The following is a 14459-nucleotide window of genomic DNA, read 5'->3' as shown; positions in this document are numbered from 1 at the left end:
GCCTTTGTGTGCAATTTCCCCAAGCACAATCCCCCCCACAAAATACCATTCCATCCTAACAAACTGTTCACAGCAGACATGTTGACAAAAAAGAAAAGGTGCAACCAGTCAGCCAGTACAGGGGAGACTCTTCTGTTGTTATTTTCATGGTGACTAAAGAGAAGTCATGGTAAAAAAAGGAAAGTTCAAGTCTTAGAATTAGAACTATTGTAGACTCTACCATTGCTCACCATTACATCAAACACACCACCATCTGGTATCTTCATTTCAAGGCAAGCACCATAAAGGTGATAGGAGAGTTCTATGTGATTATTAAAAAATTGGGACATAAGAGTTACAACAGGGGACATACACATACAACTCTACATACTAACCTGAGCAATTTAAACCATGAAGATACATACTTAATCGCAAAGTAATTGAGAATATATTCTACGGTTACCTCCCCTCGCCCCAGGTTTTATAACACACTGTTGTTTGCTCAACTACATAGTTTTTGCAACAGATTTAAGTAACAAAAGAACCAATTTAGAGCTTTCCTCTGCACCCACAGTGCCATCTAGTGTATAAAAGCTGAGAACTGTTCCACTCCATCACCCCTGACTTTTATAACACCACATACATCAATTTTTGGAAACGCTGGCTCAAGATCCAACTTTAAACCATATATTTCTGGGTAATTTACATACATTCACAAAGCTGTGAACTTATACCTGAATGACGAGTTGGATGTCTCTGGTTTTTCATCATGCCAACCTCTTGTGTGGTTTAGGTATTTTTAAAAAAGATTTGTTGAATAAATGTAAAAGTATACATTTTTATACAAAGCATCTCCCCAAATGTCTTCTGTAACTGGCACTCTGCTAGATCCTGAGACATGCCTGTCTTTCAAATGTTCTGATTCCTCTATTTCCAAATAACTTGCAAAAATACATAGACTGAATGCCTATCCATGATTGATTATATTCCAACAAACCGCAGAGAGATGATGTATAAAAAGGAGTCTTAATGTTCCTTCATGGTGATTTTCTATTCACCACCTCAATTGGAAGCGCTACTGGGAAAAGTCTTCAGTTACCTCAAAGTTTATCTTATGTTCTTATAGCCCAGAGATGAATCCAGGCTCTGGGAGACTTACAGCTTATATAATTTTGAAAAAGTTCTTTAAGATAAAGAATGCCAGCTGGGCACAGTGACATGAGCCAATAGTCCCAGTTACTCAGGAGGATTCAAAGTTCAAACCCAGTCTGAGCAACTTAGCAAGACACTGTCTCAAAATAAAAAATAACAAGGGATAAGGATGTAGCTCAGTGGTACAGCATTTGACTAGCATGGGTGAGGTCCTGGGTTTCATCCCCTATTACTGCAGGGAAAAAATGATAAAAAATGATAAATTATTAAGACAAAATTAAGCCAGTGCTTTGGGTTGGGGCCCCTGCAAAGGAAGAACCCTAAAGATTTAGCTTCATTAGCTTCAAGGTAAATATACCTCTGCTTTTACTCAATACCTAGGTCAAATTATCTCAATGAAACCTTTACTTGGGGGTCAAAGGATTAGTGAATCACATAATGTTAGAGCTATAAAATCCTTAGTAACCCTCTAATCCTCAACCATCTTCTCTTTATGAAAGGTAAAAGAACCAAAGTTGTTAGGTCCATCAAGGTCATCTGGTGAAATCACATAGCCAATTCTATCCCTGTTGCTGCAACTTAGCATGGCCAATTTGCTCAAGTGATCATTAAACTCTTCATCTTGGATGTCCTGCTGCTTCTAGCACAAAAGCTCAGAGACAGCTAGGAATGACTCACAAAATTAAAGATGCTTTAAGACTTTTGGTCAACCTTAATCTCAGTATAGCCTAATAAGTGTTCAAAAGCAATGGGAATAGATGATCTTGTTACTAATTTGGTAGAATCAATGACAAGAAAATGCTCTTATAGAAAAAGAAATAATAACCCAAGGCAGAAATTTCTAGGTAAGGATGGTTTACATTCAAATTCCTGTCCCTTTAGTGGAAGAAATACCTGCTGGAGCCCCTGGAGATTTTTCCAACCTTCACACTGTAAGAAAGACTGACATATTTTCACCGGCTTATCTGTGTTCAACCACATCAAACATTGAGGGAGTGACCTGGTATAGCCCAGCAGGCAAGCCAGGACCAAAGGGATGACCACACTGCCTAATGGAGGAGTCACACTGGATATAATGAGCAAGAAATCTATGAAATCTCCTTCTCCTTATAATCTTTAAAGTATATAAGAATCTCATCTTTTCTAGAGTCAAATGTCTCTTGGAATTCTATCAAGCCCTCTGTTTCTACATAAATAGGATATCCATGTACTTTTCTTGGGACTGTGGTCAACTCCTTCTCTTTGTCATCTTTTTCTCCTCCAAAATAAGTTGGGTTGCCTTTAAGTAGGAGAAGGTTCTAAAGTACCAAGTCCCTCCTGGGGACTGGGGTTGTGGCTCAGTGGTAGAGTGCTTGCCTAGCATGCAGGAGGCACTGGGTTCGATTCTCAGCACCGCATATAGATAGATAGATAGATAGATAGATAGATAGATAGATAGATAGATAGATATCTCCTCCTGGCTGCCTGCTACAGAGGCCCCTAGCTGCATTGTTTTCACTTGTCAGCAATTTCCTGTGTGCTGCAGAATGGAGATAACCAGGTATTCTATTAACCACAACAACTGATGAGGGAGGAAATGTGACCACAATTATTGGCAGGATCACAATTATTAATGACATTTTGCCCTGGTTTGGGCTTCCAATATACCAAAACATAATGTATAAAATTTGGTCTGGTTTACAAATTCTTAGGACCAGATGAATTATAAACAAAAATACTCTCCACCACAAACATCACAACAAAACTGAATAAAGTCTTCATTGAAATTGTTTAATGCTTATGTCAACTGTTACAGCATTGGACTGCATTTTTTAATCCTTATAAATATTTTTTACCAACATGTCACAGTCACTAATGAAGAAAAATAAAGAGCATTGATTCAATTTTTTTAAATGCCAGAAATAACTGGCATTTAACCTTACCCCCCAAAAAAAATCAGGAAAAGCAAATGTAAAGATTATCAGAGAATATTGATCCATTCCCCTTGTACTCAATCATAGATGTAATTTCTAGTCCTTAGTTACATTAAGTACACTGTTGTAACTCAAGAAATGTTGTATAATAATAATGTCTGTTAAGCGGGATATTTTAACATATGTTATGAGAAATATAAAAAGTCAGTGTGACTATGAAATGCAACATAATTTTGCATTTGCATAATTTTGTGTTTAAATGCAAAATGCTCATGTTAGCTTTAAAGGCACAAACTACTTTTTTTTTACATACTAGAGTAAGTCTATAGAGTGAACAAAAGAGACACAAAGAAATTAAGCACTAGGACTTAACTGAAGCACACTACAAGCATTTGAAGTTGATACATTTACCCAGGACAGCTCGATTTGGAGCACGCCAAGGGATTTTCATGGCCTCAAAAATTCTGTAGAAGCTGCTAAGACACAAATGATGTATCGAGTCTCTCCAGTATGATATTCATTTTCCCAGATGCAAATTTTATATTCTCAAAATCCAACTGACAAATACCAACCAAATGCTGTGCTCTATGTTTAAGGAATTACATGATGTTTTGGAATCTTTACCACATCCTTTATATTAAGGTAATCTTTCATTCTTTCACCATGACCTTGGATGTAAAGGTAATCTTCAGATGTAAGTTATAGTTTTCAGCGGCCCATCATCAAATTTTCAATTTGCATTAAACACTTATTGATTCTCAACAGGCATCTACATTTATTAAAGGCCAAATTCTTCTCCACAATGACCTAAGGGTCACTAGCAGCATCTTTACCTGCACATTTCTGGCTGCCTCTTATCCAGAGTCCCCATAGCAACTATGCTCAATCATGTCCACTAAAGAGGATCAATTTTAGAAAATAAGAAGAGACCCCCAATTTGGTCCCCACATTTTGACTAATGTGGCATGCAGATGCAGTGGCATAAACTCCCTTAATGAACCAAAGGGTAAAACTGAAAATCTTTTTATTCTAATCCCATTGTATGTTCTGTATACCTTCTCTTTCAATATAAAAATTCCCAAGAGGCCAGGAATGCTACACAATAGGGACACCAAGACACATCAGGTGGGCCTTGTCTCTCTAGAGACAAAGCACCTGATCTTTTAAGAGGCTGTGGTTGCTTCTGGCTTCTATCTCACCCCTCAGGAAAGTGTGTTCATAAGAATGCTCCAAGGTTCAGAGGGAAGCAGTCATCCTTTCAAATATGTAGCTTCTACATACTTGAACTCAACTAGCAGATTGAAAATATTCAGGGAAAATTGTGTCTGTATTGAACATGTACACAGACATTTTTTTTTTCTTATCACTGTTCCCTAAACAATATAGTATAACAACTACTTTCATAGTGTTTATATTATATTAGGTATTGTCAGTAATCTAAAGATGATTTACAGTAGCCCAGCATGGTGATATGTACTTGTACTCAGCTCTTTAGAAGGCTGAGGAAGGAGGATTGTGAGTTCAAAATCAGCTGGAGCAATTTAGCAAGAACCAGTCTCAAAAAATATTAACAAAATAAATTACATGGGAGGACATGTGTAGGTTCTATGCAAATACTATATGCCATTTCATATAAGGGACTTAAGCATCTTGAGATATGGGGGTAAGCTAGAACCAGTTCCCTGTGAATATGGAGGGATGACCTATAGGACTAAGCATCCCCATCCCAGCTCTAAACCCCAAACTGGGAGGTCAGCAACTCTCATCAACTCCTAGCAGCATACCTGGAGCCTTGGTAAAGGGCCTAGGAAAGGAGCAGAGCTGGTCAGAATGCCTTCAGTATCCTGAAAGTAGGAGTTTTATAAATGAGGGCTTGAGTTTTAGATTTTACATCATATCCTCCACCTGTTTCTAAGACTCTCATAACACCATGTACCATGCTGTGGGTCCCAGCTTCCCTTCTACCCTAGAACCCCCTTATATAACTCTGTATCTTCTGAGCCTACTGCACTGACCTGTATATAGTAGGTGCTTAATAAATCACTGGTTTTCATTTTGAACTGAACTAATTTGATGGTAATGGAATTGATATCTATGAAGGAGGAAACCAGAAACCTGGCTGATCCTCACCAGGAAAGGTGGAGCAAACTGGTACAAAAGAGTTCCCCAGAGAATTAAATATTTCTATTGTGGTAAGCAAGAACTGAGCAAAAGGCACTTAGATTTCCATTTTATTTGCCCGACTTAAACATTTGCCCTAAATTGCAGTGAGGCAGAGAGCCATAAGGGAAAATAAAAATCACTAGGATCAGGCAGACAAGGTCAGATCTTGGCTCACTCTTTGCTTGCTGTGTGACCACGGACAAATGAGTCCCTTTAAGTGTCAGTTTCTTCATCTTTAAAATGAGGATAATGAGTCTACCCAGGATTGTTGTTTAGGGATAGCAAACATACAATAAATGATAGCAATGATGAGCTTAACATTTGAAACTCAAAAGTAAAGCTTAGCTAGGAACAAAAAGTCAAAATTTAAAAACATTTTCTAGTTGGCAAACGTATCACTTACCAACTCCATATTTAGCCTTATAATAAGACTTTGTAAATTCATCACAGTCACAGAGGAGTACTTTCCTTCCCCACACATTGATGTAGGTTCCTATAGCCAGGTCACTATCTTTGTAAAACTCTTGGTTTAGTTTTCCTAGCTAAGAAAAACAAAAGAACATAGCATTGGCACCATGGACCTTCTAAAGAACTAGGTACCCCTTCCCAAAGGGAAAAAAAAAAAAAACTTTCATTATACAATTTATAACTAAACTTTAAAAATCAAATCCAAAAATAATTGGTCAATGCTAATATTCGAAAGCATTATTTTAGCACTGTAGGACTTGCAAATAGCAATGCAATACATATATTTCTGTATGTACCTAGGCACATTATTTGTGTGATAAATGGCAGTACAATGTATATATTTATGTATTCATTGATTTCACTAATACTCTCACAAGGGAATACTATGTAATTCACCCCACTGTTCAGTTCCAGGGAAGTCACACTGGAAATGGTAAGAAAACATGAGGATCCTTACCTTGTACTTATCCAACAGGTAGCCATCCATTCGCTTCTCTGAGAAGCCACCATACACATTGAGAACTGCTCGATTTGTTATCTGGCCTGGTTGATAGACCCCAGGTGGGCCATGCTAGAATACAAAATTGAAGCAAGGTATGGCTGATGGCCTCTGAACACAGAGATGGTGTGCTCTGGGGACACATGCAGGAAATAGGCAGTATATGATTCTGCTCCACCACCCAGAGGAAGACACACAGTTCACCCATCCTCCCTACACTGCCATAACCCCTGTGGGCTGGCCTATACTCCATGCATCCTTCATAGCCCTCATAAAACCCTGTCTTGCCCCCCACCCCTGCCATTCTACAGGTAGCCATCCACCTGGTTCTCCACCAAGCCACTAGACACACTGATAACTGTTTAATCCATTACCTGTCCCCAACCCAAATCTCACCAGTACCTGCCACAGGGTTCAACCACTTTCTCTGATTCTCTAATGGTTTTAATCAGCAGCCACCTTTTCTCCTCACTAAACTACAACCCTCCCCTGTCTCCTTGCCTTCTTTTCTTTATTCTGCTTGGCACCCTGCCTCATCCTGAGCTCAGTGAATAGAGTACCTGCTGGTCCACCAAGTTAGTGAGGTAAAGGAGCAATAGACTTGGGTCAGCCCTTAACAAAAAACATGGCCTGCAGCAAGCTACGGATCTGCTCAGTCCTGCATTCTGAACCCCAGGTGGTTCCAAGCAGTTGTGTAAGCTGCAGGAAATACCTTAAGTAACTATGTAAATTGACAGTAATCAAAAGTATCACATATGGATGTGAGATCTGAATTTTTCCTGATACATGTGACCTAAAATGGAAGTCTAAATGTGTGAAATTTATGATGCATGTGGCATAAGTAGGTCACATAATGTAGAATATTACACTTGCATGCAAATTCTTTTCACCACTTACTGGTACAGGACTTGGGGCAAAGTATTTATCTTCTCAGAACTTTAGTTCCTTCATCTCTTTCACTACAACATTACTTTACTGCTTCCTTTCTGAAAAGAATCTGTGAGTTTCAAGGGAATATCCATCCATTTTGTATCTCTCCTCCACAAGAACCTAAACTTCAAAAAGCAGGACTTAATCCTTTCTTTCTCACTATAACTCCCAAGCTGGCTTACAGTTGGTACTCAATAAGTATGTGTTGAGTGAATGGATTAAATGAAGCAACTGATGTCAAGGCATACTGCAAAATGTCAGGTATATCATTATTATTTTATATTTAGCCTATCTGCAAAGTCATTCTAAAAACAGGCTTCCTTGGCACATCCTGACCACCTACTGTGCATACCCTAGAGCCCCCTCAGGGATGAATTCTGTCTCCCTCTGCCTGCAAGCAACACAGCAGGGCTTCTGGCAGTGGGCTCAGAGAATCTCCGAGAACCTTCTGTGAGGACCAAATGGCCAGCGGTTGTGTGCATAGTAAATGAATGTTACAGTAACCTTTTCGGAAACACTAAGAATTAAGTTAAAAATACCTTATCTAAATTAGAAATAAAATATAACATGGAACAGTGAAAAAAAATCCTTTATGTTTTTTGCATCCTTTTAGGTATTAATACGTCCTTAGATAGTGTCTTTTACTATATTATCTTATTCAATCCTTACATTCACTTCAGGAAGGAACCACTGTTAACTACATTTTAGAGGTGGGAAAATAAGATCAGAGAGGCTAAGTGACTTACCCAAGGTCACACAGCTATTAAGAGGCAGATCCCTAATTCTATTCCAGACCTGTCTTTGTACTGTTCCTGTTACGCCCAAGTTACATTAGCTCTCAAATGACCATAAGTATTTGTAGAAATCAGTCTGCCAATACTTTTTAATAGTAAATAAAATGCAAAAGCTAGTAATGACATCTGCCAGAGGCTAGCCACTACACTCAGAAGAATCACTCATTTTTGTGCTTATACTTGTGTGTGTTTGTGTGTGCACAAGTGGGTACATTTGTATGGGTATTCACAACCCAGACCAACACCATGGACTCTCCTCAGGAGGCTGCAGGGGCCCTATCTAAGATCATGAGCAATTCTTTAACTAGGGAGTCCTTTACTTTCATAAGACTGTGAACTCAATGACAAATATGTACTTTCTCTTACATTTGATTTTTTCCCTTTACTTTTAAGTCCAGAACATTCCAACGCTAATTTGTCAGATTCTGTAGACTACTTTCATAGATGTATATTAATAGAGGACACAAGATGAAAGTTTTCTAAATTACACTAGTATAGGGTAACTGTCATCACATAATCATAACATACAACATTCCCAACAGTGACTCAAATCTCTTGGCCCACAAGCAAATTCAGAAAGTAGTTCTGTATCCATGGCTCACCTTGGGTAGCTTACTCCTCCGGAGGAACCATGAAATAGCATCTCGGCCTGAGTTGTGTGGTATCACTTCTTTGATTTCAACAGTATCATCAGACAAGAAATAATGCAGGATGAGCTCTCTACGGTCCCCAAACAATGAGTCTGAATCATCCCATAGACAGAAGAAACGTAAAACCTTCCCATCATATTGGAGGAACTGTTTCAGGGTGTCAAAGGATTCATAAGGACGTAAGGGATCCACACAGTCTAGTTTCTGCAAAAGGAGAAAATGTCAGAAATAATTGCAGGTTTTGCATAGGTGCTTCTGAGATGCAAGCAATAAAGTGATAAAGAGATACATTTTCTATTGACTATGATATTTTTAAAGATTTCAATTGACTATGACACACATATATATGCATCTATAACCAGATTTAACTTTAAGTAGACAGATAAGCATTAGGAAGTTTTTCATATTTTATTAAACATTATTTTACTACACCAAACTATCCTTCTGTAATGTTTTTTAAAGCTGACTTTTCTCAAAGACTTAAAGGTCTTGTTTGAGAATGGACAAAACTAATCTGCGGTGACAGAAATCAAAACATTAATTGCTTCTGGATAAGGGATTTGACCAGAAAGGGAGACAAAGGAACTTTCTGGATTGACAAATACTCAAACATCTTTGTTTTTTTTTTTCCATTGCAGTGCTGAAGATTGAACTCATGGCTCACATATGCTAGATAAAAAAAGTTCTACCCCAGAACTACATCTCCAGTCCCAATCCAATGGATTACTCAATTGTACACATTTTCTGGCACTCATTGACCTGTATGCTTTAATACTATACATTTGACCCTTTACTAATCATAACTCAACTGAACAAAACCATGTGTCTTTTTACTGGAAGTTCATATCCATAAATGCTTCTGACTCATTCAGATTTTTATGAAGGTAAAAGAGAAGAAATATATTCATGATTTTATTTTGCTCAAAAAAGCATTAGATTTCAAGGACATGAAAGGCCAGTGGAAACAGGAGAAGAGCAAATGGAAAACTTCTGTTCCACACACAAGCCCACGTCACCTATCCTCAGCCCCAGAAACAGAGAGCTCTGCAGTATTCTTTGGTGCAGCTCTTCCCACCATTTGCATGTTCTCAGTCCCATCTTGGAGCAAAATTGTCTCCATTCTAACTGATGAAGCCAAATAGGATTGTTATATAAGGAAGTACTCATTGGCAAAGAAAGTATTGTCCCAAATTGGGTTATGTAATCTTTTCTGTAAATTCTTGAAATTTTCTATCTGTCCAGGGCAGTCTAAGTACAATCTTACCCCAAGACAAGGGGACATACAATGGTTTTCCAGAGGCTCTTCAGCCTTTTCCTTGATATTTAAACAAAATTAGGGAACCACCACTTTCATAGATATTTTGGGGGGCATTAGATGATCTATTAGAAATGCAGTATTGATTATATACCATTGGGATCCTTTTCAGTTCAAGTTAATTGTTTAATTTTACATTTCAAGACAGTAAACACTAAAGAACTAAATGCATAAAAGTCAATATAAAAGGTTATACTGACTAATTTTCCAAAGGTTTCTATATTTACTGAAGAGTTTTCTCCCTGAGGGAAAAAATGCTAAAATGATCCTCCCAATAAGAAAGAAAATTATTTAAAACCATTTCTTGTCCAGGCATGGTGGCATACACCTGTAATCCCAGCAGTTCGGGAGGCTAGGACAGGAGGATCACAAGTTCTAAGCCAACCTCAGCAACTTAGCAAGGCCCTAAGCAACTCAGTGGGACCCTGTCTCTAAATTGAAAAATTACAAAATTGGACTGGGGATGTGGCTCAGTGGCTGAGTGCCTCTGAGTTCAATTCCCAGTGCCAAAAAAATAAAAAGTAAAACCATTTCTTGGCTGTTCTTGGTACTTAGTCTCAATTCCTGGCACAATATTTCTTTTTTCTTTATAAACCTATGAAATCCTACAGTGCTTTTTGCAATTTCACATAATAGATCACCATTCACAATAGCTATCATATAATACAAACTGGTAGTGAATGAGTTGAGCCATTTAAAAGAGGTGGTAATTCAAATTAATCCATTTCCTTCAGGTTCTCTCTGGTGCTTCTAATGACTTTGTATTTACCCAGACTCTTTTTGTCTAGGACATTTGAAAAAAAAAAAAAAATGAACCCAAAGCAAAAAATCTCTTTGTACACTGATACACATGCATTCTACCTTAGATATTCCAGGATTAATTTTATACACACACATACATACACATACACACACATACATACATATACACACACGTATATATATTTCTCAGGAGAGTTGTATGCCTACAACATTAAAGGATAATTCTGCTGGTACTAGGAGACAGGTATAGATGAATAATCCTACATGCAGCTTTTAACAAGAAATTAAAGGAGAATTTGATTTAAAATTTTATATTATCTTTCTGCAAAGAAATGAATAATAAGTTTTAAAAACAATAAAAAATCAGATGAAAGTAATCTATGGGAATAAAAATGAGAACAATGGTTGTCCCTGGGTGCAGAGAGGAACTGATTAGAAAAAGGTGTGAGAGAACTTTCTGGGGGGATGGAAATACTCAACATCTTGATTTGAGTATAAGTAATATGGGTATATGCATTTGTTAAGATGCATCCAGTAGTATACTTAATGTCTGTATTTTACTGTGAATAATCATATATTAATAAAAAAGAAAAGGGAAACAAATGACAATAACAAAAATCAAGGTAAGACTCGGGAGATTTGTATCCAGTCCCAGCAAAGAGATTGGCTGGGTATGTGACTTTACATGATACCTCCCCTTTTAGGTATTTAGATTAAAATTTGGGTCAGGGGATCATTTAAAAAAAGCAGAAAGATAACAATAATACTGAATCTTCACTCCCTATAGTAACTGGGGTCAGACTTTGAAGACAAGCATCTTTTCATAATAGAGGGACATTAGAATCATGCCCCCTTCACTATTCCTGGACATCTCAGCATTCAATGTCACCATACGAAGAGCTGGGAATTCTAAGAAGGAAGAAAAAGGCATACCCACCAAGTTTGGTTTAGTAAGTCAGTAATAAAGAAGCAAAGACTTTTCCAGTCAGAGTTAAGTAACTGAAACCAGAAAAGACTAGCCAAGGAAGTGTGGGCCCAACATAAATGCTGTAAGTGATCACAAGGTGAATCATGGGCTCCTAGATAGTATGATACCTAAGCAGCTCACTGAATGCTCCTGCCTGGAAGAGAGATTCTACAAAAAGAACAGGAAGGCATGATTAGTTTAGAAATCATTCCTGTTCTGAGGCCAACCCTTGGCCTTCCCTTCAACCTAAAGGAGAACAGGACAACTCAAGTAACAATGGCCCCAAAAGCATTCACAGCTACATCAAGTACACGCTTTACTAACCCTCCAAAGGTATTCTTATTCTGAAGACAAGAACTCACAGAACCATCAATTTCTTACCTCTCTCCGAACCTTCATATAAGGATCTTCAGGACACTGTCCAGGGGGATTTAATTTCACTCCTATTTTCTTCAAAAAGTTTTTTGTGAATGCATCACATTCATAAATCTTGAATGTCCGGCCATAGAAGACAATGTCTGTGTTGATATTGAAATGATATACAGTATAAAACTGATCATCATCAGGGGGTGGGAGAGAAATCCGATGACGCCGGATAAAAGTCCCTGTGGCATGAAGTAAAAGACAACTGTTTTATCAGGCGGCAACTAACAAGTTAAGAAGTTACAATACACCCTAGTAACAACCCAGAATGCCTTCCCACAACAGGGAAGTAGGCAAAGGGATCATCCAGGAGGCATTAGTACATTCAAGCTCTAAGGAGTCAGAGAGACAAAGGGCAGTTTATTACTTAATAGTAGTATCACTAGCAACAGAATATCTGCATTTTTTTGTACCAGCTTCCTAAGCCCCAATTCCCACTAAAGGACACAATAAGAACCAGATAACAGCTGCACACCCAGTAGGTTACAGGACAGGAGAGGATCCTAGAGCTTAGGGAAACCGAATCTGCTACAGTGAGTGATAAGCAGTCTTATTAAACTGGACAGACGGTAAGCACATCTGCCCTTTGTTCTGGAGGGGGACACTACCTCTGTCTTCTGAGGTTAATGCAAACTAGCAAACCTGCACTCTGCTCTAGAGGGAGAGACTATCTTTGTCTTCCAAAGCTATTTGTATATATAATGCCCTTGAAGAGAGTCCAGAACAAAGAGCAGTCAGTGTCTCTGTCAGATGTATGGAAATGCAAGATACCCATGGAAAACTGTCTCTCAACAGGCATAACTGACTTGGGCCTGAGAACCATCTCCAAGAGGAAAGAGAAAAGAAAAGAGAAGCAGAGCAACCTGAGGATCTCGCAGTTCAATAATAATTGGCTTGTGTGACCTCTATATGGAGGTATTTTAATATAAAGATGTCAACCTATCTTCTTTGTATTTTATATGGTACTGAGAATGGTGCCTTTTCCAAAATCCCGAAATACTTAGAAACTATTCATTCCTTATTCATTAAGGAACATTTAATTAATATCTTTATGTGCCAGGAACTGTGCTGGGCTCTGTTCCATTACTCCACTTATCGTCTTTTCACTCTGTTAAAGGGAAATTAACTAAAATCATTTTCATCTTCTTTTCTTTGTAGCAATTTTTAATTACTTGGTACATTAAATTAAAATAATAAAACTATAAAATTAGAACTGGCCTAGAATATTTTTAAATGTACTACATAAAAGATGATATAATTTTACTGCAAAAATTATTCTTCAATTAGCCTTTAATTCATGCCACTGAAAACAGTACGCGAATTATTTAATCATTCAAGATTAGACATTTAGAACAAATTGCATACTTAAACATCTATAAAAGGATGGGCACTTCAGGTATGTTCAGGATCCATTATATACCTCTTTAAAAATACTTATATTGTGACAATTTTTAAAATATGTAAGATTAACTCAATAGTGACAGTCTTCTTCAAAAATTCCATCTATCTTGCATTTGTACTTCATTATAAAAACTCGAATAAGCAAGTTAGTGCTGATTTTTGTTCTGTAAGACTCTGAAGAGTAATTCTATATTGCTCTAGATATAAAGAACTGGCCCACCCACTGGGTTTTTAAATAATAATAATCACAATCATCTTCCTAGCCCTAGGATAGACTTTCAGTTACATTTTCTCATTTAATCTTCAAAAATCCCATGAGACACTTAATACATGAAATATGAATATTCAGTTTATGAATGAAAAAACCAAAGCTCAGAGTGCTTTAAGTGCCATGCTCAAGGTCATGTCCTAACAAATGGCAGAAAAAGATCTTGAACTTGAGATTTCAGACTTGAACAATATACCATTACTTTCCATAATTTTCACTGAACTGTATCTCACTGTACTGTAGCCATAAATTACTTAAGGGAAGGAAAGGAGCCATAGGCAAAACAGAATAAAAATAGGCAGAAGAGCTGTCAGCCACAATGAAAAGAAGAGAGACTGATGATGGAGCTACTCTTTCAAAAGAACAGACTATCTCGTTCTAAGGGCAGATTTCCAGAGAGGGCCATTTGTCCAACAGCAATCCTCGCTGTAAGGACAGCACCACAACCTTACCTGTCCCTCCCAAGAGCCTGTATATCTCAGGGCCCCATACTCCTCTCACTAGATGCTTCTCAGGAGAAGCCAGGAAAGTTCTTTGTAGCAACAAAAGAATCCTGACTATACATGAGTTGGAAAGAAAAGGCAGGTCTAACACTGAACAAGAAATTTTTTGCTAACCAGGATTCCAACATCACAATCCCATGTTAATCAGAAAACTGATGTGGGACACTTGAAATGTATAGTTGCACATGAGAGCTTTCAATAATATATTCCTGGGATCTCTCAATTGTGTCCTTTGAGGATTAAAATTTCTATTTATTGTGATTTGTGTGTTT

At 37.7% G+C, this 14459-nt stretch overlaps 1 protein-coding gene across 2 annotated transcripts in view; it reads right to left on the bottom strand.

Moving 5' to 3' along the window:
- Positions 1–14459, bottom strand: part of EFHC2 (EF-hand domain containing 2) — a 189848-nt gene that overhangs the window by 100767 nt on the left and 74622 nt on the right. For both annotated transcript variants that reach the window (XM_079123512.1, XM_079123513.1), the window contains 4 exons: positions 11974–12197; positions 8501–8752; positions 6133–6246; positions 5611–5749 (listed from right to left, as the gene is read on the bottom strand). In XM_079123512.1, coding sequence (XP_078979638.1) covers positions 5611–5749; positions 6133–6246; positions 8501–8752; positions 11974–12197 — 729 coding nt within the window. The remainder of the gene's footprint in view (positions 1–5610; positions 5750–6132; positions 6247–8500; positions 8753–11973; positions 12198–14459) is intronic.

Source organism: Sciurus vulgaris (assembly GCF_902686455.1).
Source record: "Sciurus vulgaris genome assembly, chromosome: X".
Taxonomy (NCBI): domain Eukaryota; kingdom Metazoa; phylum Chordata; class Mammalia; order Rodentia; family Sciuridae; genus Sciurus; species Sciurus vulgaris.
This window is presented reverse-complemented; position numbering and strand designations above follow the sequence as displayed.